The sequence below is a fragment of the Osmerus eperlanus genome, chromosome 6, assembly GCF_963692335.1.
Source record: "Osmerus eperlanus chromosome 6, fOsmEpe2.1, whole genome shotgun sequence".
NCBI lineage: Eukaryota > Metazoa > Chordata > Actinopteri > Osmeriformes > Osmeridae > Osmerus > Osmerus eperlanus.
In genome coordinates this window covers 6,202,238-6,226,251 of record NC_085023.1, presented here as the reverse complement: position 1 = coordinate 6,226,251, position 24,014 = coordinate 6,202,238, and the positions used below count along the sequence as shown (strand labels likewise).

Below are 24,014 nucleotides of genomic sequence, written 5' to 3'. Positions count from 1 at the left end.
GTCCAGCAGGGTAAAGCAGAGCTGTCCTGGGAGTTGTTATAGAGACTGTGCAACAACCCTAACAATAACGTAATAATAATGTATTCAATTAGTAAACATTTTTATCCAAACAAAGTACTGGGAGGATTCAAATCTACAGCTCTTGATCTACAGACAAATGCTCCACCACTGAGCTATGACTACCCTTTACTCAGTCCATAATTCAGGGCTTCAACCGAGGACACAAACATACTGGTGTTGAAGCAATGATCTGACTATGGATCTTTAGATGGCTGCTCAGTTATGGAAAACTGTGTGCCACAATCAGTAAATATGGAGAGTCTAGTTTCCACAAGTTTACATGAGGGCGTCACAGTGCAATATCTCAATATAGATTTGTATATTTGGGGAACTTACAGTGTTTGGAAAGGCCGCAGCCTTTTGCACTGTCAAATTTGTGAAACGTGGAGGTTTTTTTTTTTAAATTAAAGCCACAGTTTATTTTCCTCTTAAATTGTAGAAAACATAATTGGAGAGGGAGACAAATTTTCTTTCTGACATTCCAAAAGTGGTCAACTAAGCAGTTTTAGGTACTAAGTTTGCCAAATCTTGAGAAGTTTTTTGCAGTGACACACTTTCTTATGGTTCCAATGTAATTTGAGCTTGTGTGTAAACTATTCTTTGTTTGACATTGAAAGTGTTTTGGGCCTCAAACTTCAGGTCTAGTCAGAATTCCCTTCACTCCATCTGTGTTAATTCAGAAGTTAATCTGAAGTTAATCTAAAATCAACTGATACATTGATTTAACACCTAAACGTATTTGAATGACAGATGGATCGATGGATCCGCTCACATGTACTGAGCGGATGTAGTGCAGGAGGTGGTTTTCCACCGAAACCTGTAATTATTTGTACTTTAGTGGCGTCTAGTGGACAAGATATTTCATTAACTGCGCAATGTATTTACACATTGGTTCCACTAGAAGGAGCCATGCAAACAGTGTGCAGAGTGGACCGCGTCTGTCTTCTTTGGTTATCTCCGAAACACGGTAGTAAGAAATGGATGGAGTCTGTCCTGACATGTTTTGTAATTGAGATTTTGGTAAGCATCTTGCCACGTAACTAGCTAGTATTACTTTATTTCAGAGATACAAACGACAAGTGTAGGAACTGTTTGTGAAGCTTTGCTGGTGTTGCTATGCCACTGTAAATTCCTGATAAAAACGTAGTTTTCTGTTACATTTGTGTCAGAATCGTAGTAGCATTAGCTAGCACGCTAGAAAGCTTTATAAGCACAAAGACCAACAGTGGCTTGAGAGTTAGCATGATGCAACTGCTAGCCCAGATAGCTACAAACAGTACAAACATACACAATCATAGCCTATATAGTCTCAAGCATTGCAAGCTATGCTTTTCCAATGACGCCTGTAATAATTTACGTTTATATTATATTTTGCCTCGCGTGATTTGTCTTCTGTGTGTCTGTATGTCAAACTGTCGCGTCGCTAGCTATACTAGCTAGCATGCCCATAGATGGTAGCGATGATCAGGCGCCCCCATCCAAATACAGCGCTGCATTCACCCTGGGAGATGCAAAGGAGGATGGGGCTGCCCAGGTCTCCATCCAGGGTACCAGCGGGGACTCTGAGCCTTCAGAAGCCTGCCCAAACGACACTGGACCAAGCGATAGCAGCAGTGGTATGTTTCTGGTATGAAGGGCTAGCTAACGTTAGACATCTGGTGCTGATGCCACTGTGGAAAAATGACACCCTTACATAATAAATGTTTAAGAAACAATAGTTTGAGAGTGGCATTATTAAATAGTAATGTTGATTCGCTATTAATTGTTTGTATCAGTCATTGTTTGTATTAGCATTAATCAATCAGGGAGTAAACCCTCTTTTTTGATCCTAAGGTTGTAAAAGATCTAAGGCCCTGCTCCAGATTAACCGTCAGTGTATCCAGGCGGCAAGTGCCAGTTCTGGGGCTGCGGAACTGCAGGGCCTTGGCGTGGCGGTGTACGACCAGGATGTTCTGGAGCAGGGCGTGCTGCAGCAAGTGGACCAGGCCATCCAGGAGGCTGGTCAGGCTGCAGCCAAGGCAGAAGCCGAGAAGGAGTACCAGTCAGTCCTGGATGATGTCAGGTGAGGAGGAGAAGGTGGGAGCCTGAGGGTGGAGGCCAGGGAGCTGAGAACTGAGGCTTGAACTTGAAATGGGGGGGTATTCCAGAAAGCGGGTTCAACAAAAAGTGAACCTAACCCTGAACTCTGAGTTGATTTACCCTATAATAGGAAACTCCGACTTTTTGGTTCCAGAAAAGCTGATTTTAATTTGTTGGATCAACTCGGAGTATGTCCACTCTGAGTTAATCGTGGGCATGAAAACTATTGAAAGCCAACATCAATGGAGCTCTGATACTAGGATTCACCATGGCACCTGGCGACAAAAAAACGTTGTCTTACTTCCCCACACTTCAGATGGAAGTGTTAATACGTGTTTATGGTGAATCTGAGCACATATTCCGGAAAAAAGCAATACGGCTGTAGCAGCGTATGGCGTGGGAGACAATTGCTGGCCGAGTCAATGCATACATTTGAATGCAGTAGCCAGTCCATACATTGAACATTTAACCACACTTTCCGTTAATATTACAGGTGAAACAGTGGTGGACTGAATAAAATAGCATGTTCAATGTTATATTAAATATAAAAACATATTACGAACAGGTAAGGCATATTTTGCTTAGGCCTGTGATTGTAGCCTATACGTCACCTTGGTTTTAATCAGATTTGACATGATACAAAGTAAATATCAGTTGGTGCCTATTTCAACTTGAAGAAGAAGAAGTAACCCCTAACAGAATGCTTTTCATCACAGAATGATGATGATGATTAAGATGGTGAAGAGACGTTTGCTGCTACAGAAATGGATGCAAAGAAGCCTATGTATGGTAGCTACTGGTAGTTTTCTCCCCATGTACTTTTATTTACAGGTTTTTTTGTAATTGTCAGTTACACTGACATAAAGAGAATAATGAATAGAGAAACAATTTGCACATTCTGAACCTGTTGGAACAGAGCATGGATGCTGTACGCAGTGAGATGTTAATGGCAGGTGAATTCTGCATGTGGAACTGTGAAATTTCATGTAATCTCATGATTCCCAGTAAATTAGTTGTACAAACTGTATCTCATGAAGCAAGTGCCAAAAACTGACCAAGAGATTGTGTAGGTCTACTTCGGGCAGAAGAATAAAGGCTAATCTTGAAATAGATTTGCTGGAACAACAGTTACAGGAGGGTGCATGGTTACAGCTAAATAATGTTAATTGTAGGAACAGTAGCCAATATAAATACTCGTTGTTGATTTTCTATTTGTAGGCAATGAAGAAGACCAAACAAAATGTCAATGATTTGTTTTTATTTCAGTGCCAAAAAGCATTTGGTGGGTTCTGAGTGTACGTCCACGGTTTGTAACATTAGCGATGTAAGGTAGGGTGACCAGACGTCCTCTTTTACCAGGACATGTCCTCTTTTCGATGTCCCGCCGCCTCGACGAAGGGTCCTCTTTTTCACAAACTAAAATCTGGTCACCCTATGTAAGGGCTGACAATGTTGCTAAAATAAATTACGGGGTGTGACGGGAAAAGTTAACTTAGGTATTCATCAGTGAATTAAAGCACATCGAATCGCGGTTTTACAATCCTCTCCCGACGTATAACTAAGCGAATTAAATTTAGTTCGAGATCGGACGGCTGAACCAGGAAAGGACACCCCATGTCTGTCAACTGTATCAGGCTCAGAAAGTGGGAGGGGATAGGTAGAAATGCAGAGTTTATGGAAAACATGCTAGCTAGTAGGTTAGTTTTACAGAGTAAGTTACCATGGACACTTACCAAAAGTTTTCGTTACCTCTCTTTCTCGAACGGAAAACCCAGTTTTCCTCATTTTAGGGTAATCCAACTCAGGGTTTTCACTAATCCCGCTTTCTGGAATACCCCCCTGGACACGAGTCTGTGGGTGGTGCTGACAGTAGGAACAAAGCAGTGTTGAGATGGACACATAGAGGTCTCATAAAGCTTTTGGCTTCACTTTACATGTTTTAGGTTAATCCGTATACTGCATGGATTAAATCAATATCCTTATGGTACAAGGTTAGATATGGTTTATAACCTGCTTATAACTTCTGCCTCTCTTGCTGCCTGGTTTGTGTTTCTCAGGTCATGCACTGCCGCTCTAAAGCACATCAACAAGATCATAGACCAGCTGACTCCCTTTGCTGCCTCCAGCAAGGACATCAGCAGGAAGGTGGAGTCCGTCAGACGCCAGAAAGAGAACAAGGTCAGAGGAGAATCACATAGTTATAGACTGATAGTAAAAGTGCTGGTTAAATAAATGTCTTGTCAACGTTGTTGTCTATATATGCAGGGATTGAAATTGCAACCATTTTGGTTGCATATGCTCCCGAAATTGTGTCTGTGCAACCTCAAATATATTTGGGAGCATTTGTGCTTGGGCAAATAATTGTTATGGTGCAACCTGTTTTATTTTCTTTACAAAATGCTCGCTAATTAGCCAATACGTGCCTGCTGTGAGCTGATACAGTGACCGGTCCACCGTTACATAACCAATTAAACGTCATATTTTTGTTCTAAACTTGAATGCAGATTTTAGATTGGTTAATATTAGCTGTCAGTCACTACTTGTCACTATGCCCCGTTGTCACGTGACAAGGAGCTAACTAGCGAGCAAAATAAATCAATAACATAAAAATTGTATTTGTGCTGTTCCTTAATATTTGGCGGGTCATCCACATTTTTTGCTGGTGCTCCTAACATTTTAAAGTTGGGAGCACCAGTGCCACCAAGTAAAAAAGTACATTTCAAGCCCTGTCTTTGTAGACAAATAGTTGTTACAGAGATACTGTAAGGAGGATGTTAATAACAGCGAGAATGAAGATAATGATGTTGATGATGATAGTGGTAATGCTAATGATGTTGGTAGTGATAATATTGATGGTAATGACCATGATGGGATGATGATGATGATCATGATGAAGAGAACACGTCTTCCCCGCTGTAGGAGAAGCAGCTGAGGAAGATCAGGGCCAAGCAGCGAAGGCTGCAGGCGGTGCTGGGAGGAGAGGATGCCCTCCGGGTGGAGGCTGAGCTACTAGCCGAGGACGATGGGGAGGAAGGTGACAGTGTGTCTGTGTACATAGAAGTGTGTGTGTGTGTACATAAAAGTGTGTGTGTGTATACATAGAAGTGTGTGTGTGTACATAGAAGTGCGTGTGTGTGTACATAAAAGTGCGTGTGTGTACATGGACAAGCATGGGGTTATTTTAATAGAGGTCGTAGCAGTGACTTGTGTGTGGGTGTTTGTGTGTTGTTGGGTAAACATGACTCTAGTTGTGAAGGAGGACAAAGACCTGGGTTTCAAGTAGTGAACTTAGAGTAAACCTGTTGTGTGTGTGTGTGTGCGTGTGTGCTTGCTTGTCCTTCCAGAGCCGGGCCCCTCCACCCTGGGAAGCATGCTGATGCCCTCCCAGGAGACCGAGTGGGAGGAGCTTATCCGGACCGGTCACATGACCCCGTTCGGGACAAGGATCCCTCCAAAGGAGGAGAAGAAGAAGGAACCCAGGAAGCTGATGCTGTCCGAGAACACCGGGTTCGACCTCTACCTGGCTGACCAAGCTCAGCTGTCCGAGCACAGGAAGAGACCCACGCCTCTGAAGAGGAAGAAGATGGCAGACGGCGGGAGGAAGACCAGCGGGCAGTCGGTGTTCTCCTCTTCCTCTTCGCTAAAAGACAAGCTTCAGAACCGCATGTGCAAGCTCCAGAGAAGTGCCTTAAGGGCCCACCCTAAGGCCAGGACCAAGGGGGAGCCCCTGCCGCCCAAGCCCAGGAGGAAGCAGCGTGTCGGAGGAGAGGAGACGGACAGCGAGGGGTCTGAGTACCTGCCCAGTGATGAGGGGATGGACCTTGAGAAAGAGGAGAGGGAGGCCGCGGAGGAAGGTTGGGGAGAGGAGGATGAGGATGGGTACAGCCTGAAGCCCTACAGGACAAAGAGCGATGGAAAAGGGAGGAAGAAGGGGAAGAATAAGAAGGAGGAGAGTGAGGAGGAGTATTGCCCCAGCAGCTCAGAGGAAGAAAACGGGAAAAAGGGACAGGAGAAGAAATTCAAAGATGACGGCGATATAGAGTTCTACAAACAGAGGATACGGTAACATACTGGCTTCTCTCTCTACCATCTCGCTTTCTGTCTGTCCATCTGTATGCCTGTCCCTCTCTCCGTTTGGCCTTCTCTGCATCTGTCCCTCTCTCTGTCTCTCTCTGTTTGTCTCTCTCTCTGTCTCTCTCTGTCTGTCTCTCTCTGTCCTTCTTTTTCTAGTACTCATTGGTAACTTGTAGTCCTGACTAGGAAATTTCTCTGATCAACAGCCCAGCACTGGGATGAGTGTGGAGAAAAAGGGAAGGGGCGGGGGGAGGTGGGCAGAAAAGCGTAATTAACTGAACCAATGCTTAGTCTTGACTTAATTAGAGGCAGTGGTCTCCCAGGCCTTCCGGAGGACTAGTTTCAGCACAGGGTGACAGGACCGGCCCCAAATGAAGATGGATTCTTATCCGTTCCTCTCCACACCTTTCCTGGGAGCTCACACAACTAATTGTCTGTATCAATCTTCATTTGCGGTGTGACGACGTTGTTTCTAACTGCCCTCTCTACCCCTCTCCATTAAAACTGCTCTTCGATCCCACTCCTATCAAACACACTCTGCCCTGTATCTCCAACTGCTCTCAGAGAGCACTCAACCTGTCTATAGTTACTCTTCCCCTCGACTAGTCTAAAGCTGCTCTACCAGTCTGTAACTCATCTGTCTATAGCTACTCTTCCAGTCTACCAGTCGATGGCTGGTCCACCTGTCTACCGGTCTATCGATATACCTGTCGACCGCTCTACCAGTCTGTAGTCACTATTTCAGTATACCAGTCAATAGCTGCTCAACCAGTTTACTTCTCTACCAGTCTATAGTCACTTTACCAGTCTACAAGGCTACCAAACTATAGCAAATCTACTAGTTTATAGCTGTTCTACCTGTCTACCCCTGGTCTGCCAGTTGTGTGTACTGATTGTGTTGTGTTTTTGTACAGGAAATGGAAGAGGCAGCGGCTGAGAGAGAGGGAGGAGAGGAGAGAGAGAGGAGAGGAGGAGGAGGAGGACAGTGATGCAGAATTTGATGAGGGGTTCAAAGTACCTGGTTTTCTCTGGAAAAAACTCTTCAAGTAAGCAACACACACACACCACACACACACTCCAGTCATAATCATAAACTTTATTTAGAGCCATTAATATTTCCCATTCACCTACAAGGTTAGTGTTGTGAATAAGTCATAAATAATCCATATCTGGTCAGATAACAGTGCTACCTTTGCACTGTAGCACAATAGGATGGTTGATTTTCAGGTGTGTGTGAGTTTCTGTGTGTGTGTGTTCTGCACTGTGCTGTGCTGTATGCCACTCCCACACCACTTAAGGCCCTTTACATCAAATCAATAGTGATAATGGCTTTATGATTAATTCATCACAACCAACTGTGAAAGGGAGATAGGGGAATGGAGGAAGTGGGATGGAGATAGAGGAAGGGAGGGGGGAAGAGAGGAAGGGAGGGAGGCAGGTAGAGGGAGGGATTGGCGTGGAGGGAGGGGCTTTGGTGTTTGCATGAACATCCTAGAGCAGCAGATGTTTGTGTGTTTTTTGGTTTCAGATATCAGCAGACAGGTGTGCGTTGGATGTGGGAGCTGCACTGTCAGCAGGCTGGAGGGATTCTGGGTGATGAGATGGGATTGGGTAAAACCATCCAGGCCATCGTTTTCCTCGCCGCGCTGAGCTATAGCAAGCTCAGAACACGAGGGTGCAACTACAGGTACACACACTCTCTTTCACACACAGACACACATACACATACGCAAACACACACACCTACACACACACATTCATACACATGCACGCACACACAGTCATACACAGAAACACACAGAAACAAACACACATAAACCAATGCATACACATAACACTCGCACAGACACACACACACACTGTGTGCCAAGTTAGTGTTTCCCTGTGATGTCTGCAGTAAAAGTGAGATGAGTCTGATAATTGAAACATGTTTAATAATTCAGACAAAAACTCTCCAGCAGAAATCACCCTGATCAAATATTCATACAACACAGACACACAGTCTCCGCCCACACCCAGGGCAAGTGTGTGTGTGTGCGTGTGTGTGTCTAAGAGAGAGAGAGTGTGTGTGTGTGTGTGTTTGTGCGCATAAGAAAGAGGGGGAGTCGGGGAGAGAGAGGGAGAGAGAGATGTATGAGTGTGTGTCTGAAAGGACACATCAAAGGGGAGGATAGAGGGGATTGTACATGAAACCCAGCAGTAAACACGTGTTAGGGCCAGGGCCTTCTTGTTTTGAAAACACACACACACTCAGGGGGATGGTCAATACTCTGTCTGCAGTCAACATCCACAAATTGATTGTTTGTAAACTCAATTATAGGCAAGTATCAATAGCTTTCACCAGCAAAGCTTCAAATCACCTTATTAATGCTGTGTGTGATTCTGGGCAAATGCTCTCAAAGCAGTTTAGGACACACACACATAAATGTTCATAGTATTTTCTTAAGTAGCCTAAAGACTCTTCAGACAATTTTGAAAGAACAGAGGTCCTGACTCAACATCACACTCTTTAAATCGTTAAATATTTTACAGGAGGATTACTGTCAGAGACTACCTGAGACCTGGTGGCCAAACTGGGCTGAACAGGAGGGCGGGGGTAGAGAGTAGAGGGAAATGGGTGTCTGTTTATGTAACCCTGTGGCATTGCATCGCTGTTCAGTATACCTTTCTTCCCGATCTGACCACTTCTGGTTTTGAACTTGGGTCCTCCGACTTACAAACGCAATGACCAACCGTTTAAACAACGCAAAGCAAGCTCTTGGGTGGGTGGTATTCATATTGAGGAGTGAGTGTTACTTTCTTTGTACCTGTAGGTAGATTTAGTGTGTGTGTGTGTGTGTTGTAGCTGCACATATTTGTGTCTAGAGTATGTACAGTATGTGTGTGTTGTTGCTACACCTGTCCATGTCTACAGTTTACGTGAAGGTGTTATATGGAGTTGACCTTGTGTGACCCAGGTACACGGGCCTGGGTCCTACTGTCATCGTGTGCCCAGCTACGGTCATGCACCAGTGGGTCAGGGAGTTCCATACCTGGTGGCCCCCCTTCCGGGTGGCTGTCCTGCACGACACCGGCTCCTTCACCAGCAACAAGGTACCTGTGTGTGTGTGTGTGTGTGTGTGTGTGTGTGTGTGTGTGTGTGTGTGTGTGTGTGTGTGTGTGTGTGTGTGTGTGTGTGTATGTTGCCCTACCCAGTGCCCCCACCCCTGTCTTTGGCATGGTGATTAATTAGCTGGCGTGTGTGTTGGTGTGTGTGAGTGAGGGGTTTTCCTAAAAGAGATGATGGGCTTCCTCTGGGGGGCACCAGAGATCTGTTTGTGCAATGTTGGCACATAGACTTCCCTCCCCCCTATACACACACACTTTTAATTGCCAGTCGCTAGGGACCAAACATGTGCATGCAGGGTGCTGATCATGTCAGCTGGTCTGAGAGCTGGCTCTGAGTGTTTGTCCCTTCCTATGAAAGGGTGAATACTGCATTAGTATGGTCTGTATTTGTGAAAGGGTGAATATTGAATGAATATGGTCTGTGTTTGTGAAAGGGTGAATACTGCATTCGTTTTTTTGGATTGCTTGGATGCATTGGTCAAAACTGAAGCCACATTTTCAAAACTTTTCACAGTGAGCAAAACGGAAGTGTACGTGAACCAAACTCTGAATCATTTTTCATTGCTTTCACACAATTGATTCAATTACCACATTCTCCAAAATCCATGAACTCGTTTCTCATTCATTCTCCACCAACTGCAAAACACACAATTTATTTGCAGCACATTTTTCAAATGTTAACACACTGTTTCCAAAACTCTTAACAACACATTCAAACATCTAATAATTGCTAATGCTGTGCATTTCTGCAGTAACCAGATTGAAATATATAAACAATCTATATATTTACTTTATTGTAATAATAATTTAACATTATTGAATCATTTGAAACACAGCTGATTGCAATTTCAGCAGTTTTTTGTCTCATAATCAAACAGACAAAAGGGGACAGCTTTGGAATGATTCAGAGTTTAGAAACATGGATCAAGAAAGACAGGTTGGTGGGGAAAGAAGATAGACATTATTATCATCGCTAATTTGTTTTTGTTTCAATTTTATATTTTTCTAAAGTCCGTAAATTACATACAATAAGATATGGAAAACATAAAGGATACTGAAGCAAATTGCTGCATTTCTGACTCATTCTTGTAAAGACTTTTGTAGTCAAAGTGAAAAGGTGTTATTTTTGTTCTATGATGAAATACTGAATAATTTCTGTAATGATCCCTGTTGGTAGTGTTTTTTAAGTCAGTATGTTGTGAGTGACAATGTATGCTTCTGAGTGAGAATTGTTGCCAGTGTTATGGTGTAACAAGATTATTTTGAGACATGTATAAAGTGTTTTGGTGGTTTGAGTGAGTTTGGAGGAGAGATTAACTGTTTGGCCCACCTGCATGTTGCTAATGCAGACTGTGTGAAGAGTTTTGAAAACGTGGTTTCAGTTTTGACCAAAGCATCTAAGCAATCGAAAAAAACTGTAATATGGTCTGTGTTCGTGAAAGGGAGAATTAACATCCACTGGTTAACAAATGTTACTGTGCTCCGAAGTTGCCAGTTACCACTAATGCTTCTCGTGTTTGTGGTTTTGTATGCGTGTGTGGTTTTGTGCGCGCGCGTGTGTTTATGCGTCTGTATGAATGTGTGTGTGCGTGCATGTGTCTGTGTGTGCACGTCGTGCAGGAGAAGCTGATCCCAGAGATCGCAGAGTGTCACGGCGTCCTCATCACTTCCTACTCAGCTGTGCGGATGATGCAGGAGAGACTGCAGCGCCACGACTGGCACTATGTCATCCTGGATGAGGGACACAAGATACGCAACCCCAATGCTGGGGTCACCACTGCTGTCAAGCAGGTACACACACACACACTGTGACAATCTCACTGAGACCCGTAAGTGTAGTCTGAGGAGTCAGACACAGGGATCAAGTTGAGCATGTGATCGAGTTTTAATGGAAAAGTGAAAAAAAAAAAATTGAAAAGCTCCTGAGAAAAGAACTAGCGTGGCTTTTGTTGTTCCCAGTTCTCTGAGTCAGGATGAATACTCCCTTGTTCAGATGACACAAGGCAGAACACTTTAGGTTATGAGGCACTTTGTATGCCGGAGTCCGGCTCTCACCCGTCACCTTCACTGGTCGTCCCCTCTCTCCTTCTGAGTTCTGCCTTGGCTCTGCTTTTGTAGCCAGGGAGGCTGGCGAGAAAACGAGGTGCAGTAAGTCAGTTGAACTTAACTGCTTTCCCTCTCTGTCTATTCATCTCTCTCCCCCCCAGTTCCGTACTCCCCACAGGTACATCCTGTCCGGCTCCCCCATGCAGAACAACCTGAAGGAACTCTGGTCCCTGTTCGACTTCGTCTTCCCTGGAAAGCTGGGAACGCTGCCCATCTTCATGGAGCAGTTCTCTGTACCCATCACCATGGGGGGCTACAGTAATGCCTCACCTGTGCAGGTACGCATGCAAACACACACAGGGCTGGGTGACAATATCAATTTTCAGGTGGAATGCGACCTTCAGTTGAACAGTCCAGTATAAATTCTTAAAGTCCCAAGATTGATCTTTTAACCCAGGCTTAATTTTTTAGCAGACATGTGAAAAAGATGAGCTGAACATTATTTGTAGTTCCCCCTCAACTTCTGCAGATGTTGCGGAGTTCTACTGAGCAAATGTGCTCAATTTACCAAATGCACTAAAAGTTAACTAACTTGTACAGTGCTGTTTAGAAGCAAACGTCTGTCTACATGCATTTCTCGCGAGATCCATGGCTCTAATGCTTTGGGCTCAACATGGCGACAAATGCGATTACATGTATTTGTTGTGAACCGCTCATCCAAACAACACAATTGTGTGTGAGTGCTACACTTAACAGTTGACACTGCACGTCCTTGGATCCTGACTAATGCACCTGGCAAATTTCTACTTACAGAGCATGGTTCTCGAGATAATAGAGCCACAGACATACACACGCACAGATTCCTGCCTTTTTAGTTAGATAAATTATAAACAATGGCGGATCCTCCCCCTCTGATGCCAGCACCGTCATGGCTAAAGCCAGATGTGTTGGAACAGTTCTGTGTGTTGGACATGCGACAGACATGTCCTGTCCATCAGAGTTGGGGCTGAATTATTGCGGGGATGATACCGGTCATGTTGACCTTCTCCAGAATGCTGATGTCCTCTCAGCTGGTCCTCAGAGTCTTTGTGAAAAGAGTATTTTCAACACTCTTTTCTGGTGTGGGCTCCTCTCGCACAGCCCAGACGATGGTGGACCTCAGAGTCAATGTCAGCTTTTGAGGGAAGAAGTCTGCCGAGGTAGGGGAAGTGATCAATGTTTTCAAGAGTGGTGTTGTTCACTTTTATGGTGGACTGGGCAGATGTCTGCTTGAGTAAAGGTTGATGTAGAAACTGTGTCTTCTAGTTTGGCAAAATTGACATTGTCACATAATTTGTATGATACAGTATAATGACATCCAAATTAATAAATGCAGAAATTGAATGGAATCGAGAGCTTTTGAATGCCTAAGACTGTTAGGCAAACACACACTCTCACGCAAACACACGCTGTCTCACACACACACTCACACACACACACACACTGTCAGGCACACACACACACACACACTACATAAATGTTATCTATCATATTCAGAGTTGTGGGTATGGACCCTGGGAAGGAGAGAAGGGGGATGGTTAAAGCAAGAGAGTAGTAAGAGAGAAGTGAAAACTTGTGTGAGAGAGAGGGGAAATAAGCAAAGAGGGAGGGGAACGAAGCAGAGAAGAGAGAGAGGTAGATTCTCGCCATGTCATTAGTGTCCAGTCGTTAATAACCCACTGACTGACTGTATAGAGTTAATTATTTAAGATGGCTATCGATTCAGCTTCCACTGTCGATAATAAAAACCTTTACTAATTATTGATGTTATTAAATTGCTGAAGAGAGCTAAGCTGTGCAGTCTTATCCTCTTGCCCTTTTTACCTCTTGTGCCCCCTTTCTTTTGACTCTTTCTCTCTGTTTTACTATTTATCTCTTATTCTCTTGTTCTTTTTCTCCACCTCTCTCTTCCCTTTCTCTCTGTCTTTCTTTGACTATCTTGTCCTCTCTTCCCCTGTCTCTCTCTCCTGGCAATGCATGCCAGGAGGATGCCCTAAGACGATTCTGTGTTAGATAGGAATTTGGCACGTGTGTGTGTCCACAAAGTGCCTGTGGGATCCATTACTGAAGCATATGTATGTACCCCTGCCCCCCACCCCCTCCTGTGAATCCACTCAGCATCTTCCTAATAGATCACAGGACGCCCCAATAGCCCCCCCCCCCCGCCCAGTGTTCTCCAGAGGGCTGTATTACGAGTGTGTTATTACCCCACCCCCCCACCCCCAGCTGTGTTGACCCTCTGCAGGTTTACTCTTTGATCCTGGGGGCTGGGGGGGATGAACAGCTTTCAGCCCTGGCTCAGGTCAACCTGTGTGTGTGTGTGTATGACTGTGTGTGTGTTAGAGTGTGTCCGTCTGTGTGTGCGCACAGGGCTCGCAAGATTTCGAAATCTCTGGTAGCCCTTCGGGCAGGCACTCTTCAGATTTTGGTAGCCCAAAATGAGTTTAACCAATAGTAAATTTGACGGTTTTATCCATTAAGCACAAATAAAAGCCTGACAATGTGTTCATTTTCTGATAGAATCATTCACATCTTAGTGTGGAAATAAATTCAATAATAATACCAGAGTTTTTGAGGCAAGTAAATGTTGCTCTAATAATTTTTTTGCTGTATATGATAGCGAGCAGAGTATATTGTAGTGTGTGTGTTAGCACATGGATTCAAACATTCTGACAGGCAAAGTGAAGCATTCACGTGAAAGTGATCACGTGTTTATCTTAAAACAATAGCTCCGACACAGAGATTCATGAGAAATTGCACTGCGTACTCGATATACTTGTTTAAGCTAATCTTCACTGTGAACAAATCAGCATGATCAAAAACTTCCGCGATTGTATTTTTCCTTAAAATAACCAATCAAGGTAGGAATTTAATTAAGCTATTTCAGATAGCCTGTTGGGCTGGCCGGTGATGCATTTTGGGAGCCCGACTGTAAAACATAATAGCCCCGGGACATTGGGCTAGCGATTTGCGAGCCCTGGTACATGTGTGCACCTGTGTGTGGTTTATGGAGTGTTCTATTGATAATCAACCACTATAGACTGATAGAATGTTCAAAAAAGGGGCAATGTGGCCTGTTGACAGAAACAGTTCCAGGAAGTTTAAAGGGCAGTTGAAGCGTCCATAGACGACCATCAGAGCTGACTCACTGACAGGGCTCTGGGGCGTACCATCTAGAGACCTCCCCTAACTCAGGTTGGGTGAGACCAACCCTTCTACACCCCTGCTGTGTGGGCTGAATCAAACCAGCAGCAGTGATGAAAGAGAGACCATCCTCCATGTCTCTATCTCTGTCCCTTGAGAACAACTACACTCAGATCAATCTTTCATGACTTACTCTGCTGAGACAGAGAGAGAATGGTGGGATAGAGGGAGGAGGAGAGAGAGATTAATCGACAAACTTGCCCTGGGGGTAACTGCTGACTGACAGGTGTCAGAACAATGGACAGATGGTCAGGTCAGCGCCTTTGTGTTGTTCTGTTGTTTGTTTGTTGTTCTGTTATTGTGATTCCTTGTTGTTGTTGTTGGCGCCCAGGTCCAGACAGCCTACAAGTGTGCGTGCGTTCTGAGGGACACCATTAACCCTTACCTGCTCAGACGCATGAAGGCAGACGTCAAGGCAAACCTCAACCTGCCCGACAAGAACGAACAGGTGCGCTTCACTTCCTCTTTTGCATGTTTCATATCATGTGTCTGTAACCAGGAGGCTGTAGTGTGTCCACCTCGCCTAGCCTCCTGTTTTTTCATTTCTATTATTTACTTTAAACCATGTTAAACTGACTGGCTAGCTGGCTGACCGGCTATCTGACTGGCTGGATAGACAGACAGACTGTTTAGATAACGTTTGTAGCTTTGTTGACTGCCTAGAAAGAAAGCTAACTCACTCACTGCTTAGCTTTTGTTGACTGACTGGCTGGTGAGCTGTTTGGTTGACTGGCTGGATGTGTAGCTGAATAGTTGATTAGTTGACTTTGGTTGACAAGATGGCTGATGCTGGTTTGTTGGTTAGTTAACTGACTAACTGGCTGCTTTCGCCAGCTCATTAGCTGTTTCCCAGAGTACTGTGCAGCTGAAGCAGACCGCTAATCTCCACTAGTCGTCACACATTCTTATTTCATTTGAGGGCTTTTAAAGAACATGCTCTGTTCTCAATACTCTGATGGTGCTGTGTATGTGTGTGCTTGCGCTTGCTTGTGTGTGTGTTCTAGGTTCTGTTCTGCAGGCTGACCGAGGACCAGCGCCACGTGTATCAGAACTTCCTGGACTCCAAAGAGGTCTACCAGATGCTGAATGGAGACATGCAGGTGACTGTCTCCCTGACTTACAGTAGAACATCTCTACCAGTACAGTAGGTAGTTCAGTAACTCCTGCTAGTGGGTTAGACTAGTACAGTAGGTATTATAGTAATTTATGCTGGTGGGTAAGACTAGTACAGTAGGTAGGACAGTAACTATCCTGCTGGTGGGTAAGACTAGTACAGTAGGTAGGACAGTAACTATCCTACTGGTGGGTAAGACTAGTACAGTAGGTAGGACAGTAACTATCCTACTGGTGGGTAAGACCAGGATAGTAACTGTCCTATGGCCTTGTGCCAGAGAGTGACCTGGACTTTCAAGTGAGGTCAGAAAGCTCTCTGAGAAGATGGTGAGGTCAGTAGTGGACTTCCTGGAACACTGCATAACATTCATTATTAAACAGAGGCTATCATCTACCCTTCTATCACCCCTCCACCTGACTCTTTTATCTCTCTCTTTTCTTTTTCACTCTGTCAGGAGCCATTATTAAATTGAGCTTGTTTACTACAGCTAGGTTCCAATCACCTGAAGACATAAATTGCTAATTTACTTACCTATCTTTAGTTATCTCTCAGTAGATTGCTTGTGTGTGTGTGTGTGTGTGGATAAGGAGCTGTAGTTCCCATGTCCTCTCGCATTAACCCAGAAGAAGCTCTCTATCCCTTCACCGCATTCATCACCACTGGTCCAAATGGCCACACACACGCACGCACCCACTTAATCAGTTTCTCTTCCTCTCTGTTACGCACACACCTCTCTCTTCTTCTTGCTCTCACACACACACACACACACAGCTTGAACGGTCACTCTTAGTCCATTAACCCCCATTACTAATGCAGTGACCACTGAGCCTTCAGCAGAAGCACAACCCAACCTTTACCTTCCTCACAGATGCAGTTATACAAGGGCATCTCATTAATACCCACTGAAGCAAATGTGTTTGTTTAACGTCACTACAGCCATGCAGACTGCAGCATGTTAGCGTCTCAAGTAAAGGACTGTTTTCTCCATCTCTTGGTGATCCTCTCTCTGAGACAGTTGCTGAGGGAAGTCTTGAGTGGAGCAACCTCAGAATCCAGTAGCAAGATAGATCCATTCATATCAAGTTACCCATGTACAGTAAAACGTTTGATCTATTTGACTAGAGAATTGTCATTTTTCTCTATCAAAACTATATATCAATGGGTAGATTCATAACGTCTGAAACACAGCCAGCACATCATACAGTAAAATGTGGTTTTATGTTACGTGGAGTGTGGTGTTACAGTATGATTGTGTGTTGTGACTGTGTTCTGACTGTGTTGTGTTACTGTGTTGTGGCACTGTGGTGTTACGTGTCTAGGTGTTGTGGTTGTGTTGGGTTACAAAGTGATTGTGTTGTGTTACCTTGTGACTGTGTGTTCTGGTGGTGTTATATTGTGGCTGCATTGTGTTACTTTACTTTGCAACTGCGTGCTGTGGTGATGTTGTATTGTGGTACATTATTCTGTGTGACTGTGTTGCGCAGGTATTCTCGGGCCTCATCGCCATGCGTAAGATCTGTAACCACCCAGACCTGTTCTCCGGAGGCCCTTGCATGCTGAGGAACATTCCGGAAGACCAGCTGACTGAAGAGGAGCACTTTGGCTACTGGAAACGCTCGGGCAAGCTGATGGTGGTGGAGTCTCTCCTCAGGCTGTGGTTCAAACAGGGCCACCGTGTGCTGCTCTTCACCCAGTCCAGACAGGTCAGGAACACACACCTACACACATGCGCGTGCACACCTACACACACACACAGACCCACTCATGTACAAATACACAAACACACCCATAAACACACTAATGACCTCACACACGCACTGCATTTATGAATGTTTCCATTAGCTACTGGAATACCTCAAACACACTGAAAAATGCTGAGTCTGAAAGACAAAAAGAGTCAGATTGAGAGAGTCAAATGGAGCAGAGAAAGAGACAGAAGGAAAAAGCGAGGAAAGAGAAGAGAGAGAGAGAGAGACAGATGAGACGGTGTGTCTAGGCCCAGCTGTCTAGTCAATACCAATAAGATTAGCGATGGAGGGGAACCTGAGAGCCACGCAGTCCGTATCTTTGTCCATGTAATATTAATCTGCTCTAATCCTGTTAGACATAATCCACGACCCCAGGCTCCTCTCTCTCTCTTTTTCTCACCTACTCATTTTTCCCTCCTATTTCCATCTGTCTTTCCACTGTCCAGATGTTGGAGATTTTGGAGGTGTTCCTAAGAGAGAACAGCTACACCTACCTGAAGATGGATGGTACCACCACAATAGCGTCCCGACAGCCTCTTATCGCCCGATACAACCAGGTGACCTCCTCCTCTCTTTCTCCCCTCCTCTCTCCGTCCTTGTCTGTCTCTATCTTTCTGTCTCTCTACCTCTCTCTCCCCCTCTCCTTATTTCCTTTCCCGGTCTTTCTGTTGATCTGTCTCTCTCTCTTTCTACCCTCTCTCCTTGTGTCTCTCTCTCTCTCTTTCCCCTCCTTTCTCCATACCTGTCCATCTTTCTCTGTCAACCAAAAGTCAGTCAAACTTGAACTGAAATAACTTTTAAGAAGGACACACAAACAATGTTATGGAGATTCTCTGTTGAAAGGGCTTCTGAAACCATTTCATTTTCTAACAGCTAAAAATAGATTTTGTTCATCCCTTGCTCCTTGTCTTGTCTCACCTCTTTTTCCTGTTTCTCCTGTTTCTTCCCCCTTCTCTCTATACTCTCGTCATCTTTCTCTGTTCTCCTCCAGGACAAGTCGATTTTCGTCTTCCTGTTGACCACTAGAGTGGGGGGGCTGGGCGTCAACTTGACTGGAGCTAACAGAGTCATCATCTATGATCCTGACTGGAATCCCAGCACCGACACCCAGGTAGGCACACACGCATACATACTCACAAAGATGCACAAAGACACATATGCAGACTAGGGCTGCAACAACTAATCGACTAAATCGATTAAAATCGATTATTGAAAGCGTTGGCAACGAATTTCATTATCGATTCGTTGTGTCGCGCGATTATTACGCCACTCAATATGTTGCAGAGATGTTTGAGTATTGAAAAAAAAAAAGTTTAGTTGAGCGCGGAGCGGAGGTAGAGGAAAGGCCATCGGAGAGACGTTGTTGAGTAACGTTGTTCTGAAACACATGGCGGAGGCAGAGAAATCAGTACGACCCAAGGTGTGGGAGCATTTCACACTCAATACATCGAAACAGTGTGTTAATTGACCGAGGTGAAGTTAGTTTCATATTCGACATTCGTCTCACATTCGGAAGACGCTACTTTGCAGCATCACGTTAGGGACCGGGTGAAAACAACCCATACCATTTTGAAAAATGTAGACTTTTATAATATTTTTGGGAATATAAAACCTCAAACAGACACCAGAGTATCTTAACAATGTCTGGTATACTTCCACAGCCTTTACTTTTTCAATTAAGTTTCAAATAAAATGATAGAAAATCACTAATCTTTGAAAATAGCTTAATCCTCGCAAATCTTAATTTTTTTCATAATTGTGTCAATAACTCTTAAATATACACCAGATTATTCTAATAAAGTCTGGCCTACTTCCACAACATTTCAATTTTCAATAAAGTTTTAAACAAAACTCAAATAAATTGCTCATCTTGGAAAATAGCATTACATCCACACTAATATTCATAACTTTTTCAAAATTGTGTGCTTGTTTGTGCACATTCTGAAGATGTTTTGCACTGTGAATTTGCATTGTCAGTTCTGTTTTTGAATAAAGGGTTGGAAGTTAATGCATTTTTGTTTTAGTTTTTTTATCCGATTCATCAATTAATCGAAAAAAGAATCGACAGATTAATTGATTATTAAAATAATCGTTAGTTGCAGCCCTAATGCAGACACAGGTCTTCTTAAAGATCCCATGACATGCTGTTTTTGGATGCTTTTATATAGGCCTTAGTGATCCCCTAATACTGTATCTGAAGTTTCTTTCCCGAAATTCAGCCTTAGCGCAGCATTACAGCCCTACGAGCAGTCCCACAATGAGCTTTCCTCAGGACGTGCTGTTTCTGTGTCTGTAGCTTTAAATGCCTGTAGGAAGAAAGAGGCAGGGCTAACTGCAATGCTTCGGTCGTTTGCAAGCCATGATGTCTCGAGGAAAACCAATATCCTGCTCACACAGTCGTAGCTCATTTTCTCATTGGTGGGCCAAATTCTCTGTGCGGGCAAAGCAGAGAAAGGGGAGGTAACCTTCGCTCTTATGACATCATAAAACCAGCATTTTCAAAACCGAGCATTTGAGCTTTCATTTTTAGCCTCTGAGGGACCAAAGGCAGGCTAGGGGAACTCATATTAATGCTAAATAACCTCCTAAAGTGAACATTTCATGTCATGGGACCTTTAACTGAGTTTGTGCGTGTGCGTGTGTGTGTGTGTGTGTAGGCTAGAGAGCGTGCGTGGAGGATTGGTCAGAAGCTGCAGGTGACTGTCTACAGACTGCTTACTGCTGGGACCATAGAGGAAAAGATCTACCACAGGTGAGGAATTAGGGAAGAGAAGGAAATGAGGAGGAGGGAGGGAGTGGAGAAGGGAGAAGAAAGGAGAGGGGATAACCTAACACTATTTGCTTTTTCTCCTTTTCCGTCAGGCAAATCTTCAAACAGTTCCTGACCAATCGGGTCCTAAAAGATCCCAAACAGAGGCGCTTCTTCAAGTCTAACGACATCTATGAGCTCTTCACCTTGTCTAACCCAGACGGGTCACAAGGAACAGAGACCAGCGCCATCTTCGCAGGTGAGATACCTCTAACTCACCTTCATTAGCAGGGCCAACTCCAGAGTAACATGCAAATAGTGCATATAGAAAGTAGTCAGAAGTGCATGGTTCTGATAGTATTCAAATACAAAAAACGGTTTGTATTACCAGGCACAGTGTAAAATAACCACCGAGCTGCAGATGTTGATAATACAACTTCTGTTTAGAACTGCATCTTCCAAAGCACCTCATTCAAACTAACTGGTTGATACCAGGCTTTTGCGGAGATGGAACAGGGAAACATCTAAAAACATGCAGGGCTGAGAAAGGCTGATTTAGATTAACTTCCTTTGATGGACTACCCTGTGCAGGTACGGGTTCCGATGTTCAAGCTCCAAAGAAGCTTGTGAGGTCATCCTCACACAAGTCCAGCCACGCTCACAAAAATTCTCCAGCCAGTCACTTTGCTGCATCTGCTAGGAGCAAACACTCCTCTGCCAACCACATTCCTGAAGATGGTTCCACCCCTCTCCACAGTATTGACTCTCAGAACCAAACAAAAAGGTTGATTGACAGCCAAAGCCCCAATCAAAATGGGGCTGTGTCAACTGATGGACAAAACACACAGCACGCACACGCACATCCGGACCTGGCGCAGAAACATGGACCAAAACATACAGGCTTAGACCACGATGCTAGTCCTGACACACACACACTCAGGGATAAACAGAGGCCCAGGGACCACACCCTGGTCAGCTCTCAGAAGCGCAGAGAGAAGAGGAAGCACTGTGACCAGGCCGACTCTGACGGACGCAGACATGGGAAGCACAGGTGCCAGCGGGACGCCAAGTTCGAAGGTCACCGCATCCCTCATCTGGTCAAGAGGAGAACCTTCCAGAAGGAGGAGGAGGGACAGGCGGAGACAGAGGACCAGAGGAAGAGTGACGACTACGTCCTGGCTAAGCTCTTCAGGAAGTCAGGTGCGTCTACGCACGCAACACAAAACGCCACAAAAAGCAACAGAGAGCTCATAATATCCTAAGTGTATCCTCTCTTCCCTTTTTCTTCCTTCTCTCCTTTCTGTCTCTCCCCTTTTCCCTCATCCCTTTTTCATCCCCATCTTGCCCCACCATCACTACCGTCCCCCCCCTTCCCACTTCTCCATCCCCCCCAGGCATCCACAGTGTGATGCAACATGACTCGATCATGGAGGCGTCCAACCCAGACTTTGTCTTGGTGGAGGCGGAGGCTAACAGGGTGGCCAGGGACGCTCTCAGGGCCCTCAAGGTGTCACGGCAACAGTGCAGGCTGCCTTACAACAGACCTCCACCACCTGCCAGGTACACACACGCACACGGGTGCAAGGCATCTCATTTACACACTAACACGCACGCACACATGCAGACACACGCACGTGCATAACATTTTATTTACATTTATTCATTTAGCAGACGCTTTTATCCAAAGCGACTTCCAAGAGAGAGCTTTACAAAGTGCATAGGTCACTGATCATAACAACAAGATAGCCACAAAACATTGCGAGTAGCCAAAACATGAAGCACACATTGTGAACAACCAAAGTAAGTGCCAAAGGGAAGAACCATAAGAGCATGTAGTTAAACAAGTTACAATTAAACAACATGAACCGCTATACGTGCAAGTGTACCTGTGGCAAAAACAAGCAACAATAATAAAAACAATATATCACAGCGAGTACAAAAAAATTAAATCAGTTACCACTAACCACAAGAGCAACAAGTCTCTGAGCAAGAGTCAGCAGGAGGGGTTATTTACACACACACAGAAAGCACCTTAATTCCACAGACACATACGCACAGAACAATTCATTCAGATGTTTAATTTCCATTATGGTAAAGTGTGTGCGTGTGTCTGTGTGGGGGGTCTCTCTTGCAGGAAGCGTTTTGGTCAGAAGAAGAACTCTCTCCTGTCTGAGCATCCTGCTGTAGCTGCTCCAGCTCCTGACAAGTGCAAGGTAAAACCTTCACTTGCTAGACTTCTACCTTCTGCTGGCCTGCACCTTCAACGTGTTCCATATTCTCTTGCTCAAGCCTTACTCTCTCCCCATTTGTCTTATCTGTTCCTCTCTCTCTTTTCTCTCTTTAAATCTTCCTCTCACTTTCTCTCTGTTTTGCTCCCCCTTTCTCTCTCTTATCCTTTCCGCTTTCTCTTTCTCTGCCACACTGTCTCCATCTAATCTATGTCTCTCCCCTAATACAGGATGCTGCCATCATAAAGAAGTCCATCCTCAGGAAGACCACTCCAGGCTCCCTCTTCAGTGGGGAGAGAGGAGAGTCTACCTCCTCCCCCCTCTCCTCATCCTCCTTGCTGGCCAAGATGAAGGCCCGCAACCACCTCAGTCTGCCCGCCGGTCAAGAGGGAGATGGGGGTGGTGAGGAGGAGGAGGGAGGGCGGGATGAAGGGGGTGCACGCAGCGCCCCCCCCGCTCCCCCCACGGAGCACGACGAGCTGCTGGTGGACCTGCGTAACTTTGTGGCCTTCCAGGCAACTGTGGATGGGCAAGCCAGCACCCAAGAGGTCCTGGAGTACTTCACCCCCAGGCTGACCCAGCAGCAGACCCCCGTGTTCAGAGAGCTTTTACGCAACATCTGTGACTTCCACAGGACACCCGGACAGGAGGGCACCTGGAGGCTGAAGGAGAACTACCGCTGAGGAGGGGAGGAGTGAGGGGAAGGGGTGAGGGGAAGGGGAAGGGAGAGACGAGGAGAGAACAGGACAGAACAAGAGGAGGGACTGGTCTGAATTGCGAGATTTGCTCTTTATATGACACTGATATATCACTTGTTTATGTAAGTAATGGTTTTTGTTCCTGGGATCTACTTGAACACTATTGCTGCAGTTAAATGGGATTTTTCCATTGAACAGAATAATGTTTAACATCATTTAAACATTACTTTGCTGTATCTGCTCACGATAATGCTGTAGTGTGCCTCATATTGATGTTGCTATACTGTGAAATTATTATTGCTGTCTGAATTCTGTTATATTTTTGTACAAACATGTATTTGTTCTTAAATTGAGTCTCGTTCTCCAAGCCTGGTTGCACCTTTTCCAAACATCTTAACACAAAACAAAAACATTTGAAGTATTTCAAAGTTATTTCCAAAGTTTCTGAAAGGACAAATAAAAGAACTGCTACCTCTTTAGCCAGTAGTTGTAGAGAAGTGTAGATGCCAATTTCCAGGAGATGGAAGGAACAACAAATACATTTATTTGTATGTTTTGTAATGATGGAATAAATCTTTCATTGAAAATAGTCTGTTATTGGTTTTCTTTCTCCTTCCTTTACCCCCACCCCCAGACAAGTATGCTTTTGTGACGCTGACACAGCCACGCGCTCAGGTTAAGGGTTGTCTGATAAAGTAGTAGGCCTATGTAGGACTCAAATTGATCATTCTTGTCAGAATGAGGTTATGTTAGATAATACTACTCTAACGGTCAGAAATACAGTTGGGTCTTATCATACAGCGTCCTGCATCAATCCATCACTTTGACAACGCAGCTTTGGGGGACACTTCTCTTATCATAAGCAGG

The 24,014-nt window shown here is 44.7% G+C and overlaps 1 protein-coding gene across 1 annotated transcript; it reads left to right on the top strand.

Moving 5' to 3' along the window:
* The first annotated feature begins 962 nt into the window (after nucleotides 1-962).
* ercc6 (excision repair cross-complementation group 6) lies at nucleotides 963-23,734 on the top strand. Its single transcript, XM_062463220.1, has 22 exons — nucleotides 963-1,080; nucleotides 1,488-1,676; nucleotides 1,894-2,122; nucleotides 4,197-4,317; nucleotides 5,059-5,173; nucleotides 5,484-6,201; nucleotides 7,128-7,259; nucleotides 7,742-7,900; nucleotides 9,171-9,306; nucleotides 10,942-11,112; nucleotides 11,529-11,705; nucleotides 14,942-15,058; nucleotides 15,615-15,710; nucleotides 17,209-17,427; nucleotides 17,919-18,029; nucleotides 18,464-18,583; nucleotides 20,130-20,224; nucleotides 20,335-20,480; nucleotides 20,813-21,421; nucleotides 21,616-21,781; nucleotides 22,356-22,434; nucleotides 22,680-23,734. The coding sequence occupies exons 2-22, from the start codon at nucleotides 1,502-1,504 to the stop codon at nucleotides 23,130-23,132; spliced, it is 4,344 nt and encodes a 1,447-aa protein (XP_062319204.1). The 5' UTR covers nucleotides 963-1,080; nucleotides 1,488-1,501; the 3' UTR covers nucleotides 23,133-23,734.
* The last annotated feature ends 280 nt before the right edge of the window (nucleotides 23,735-24,014 follow it).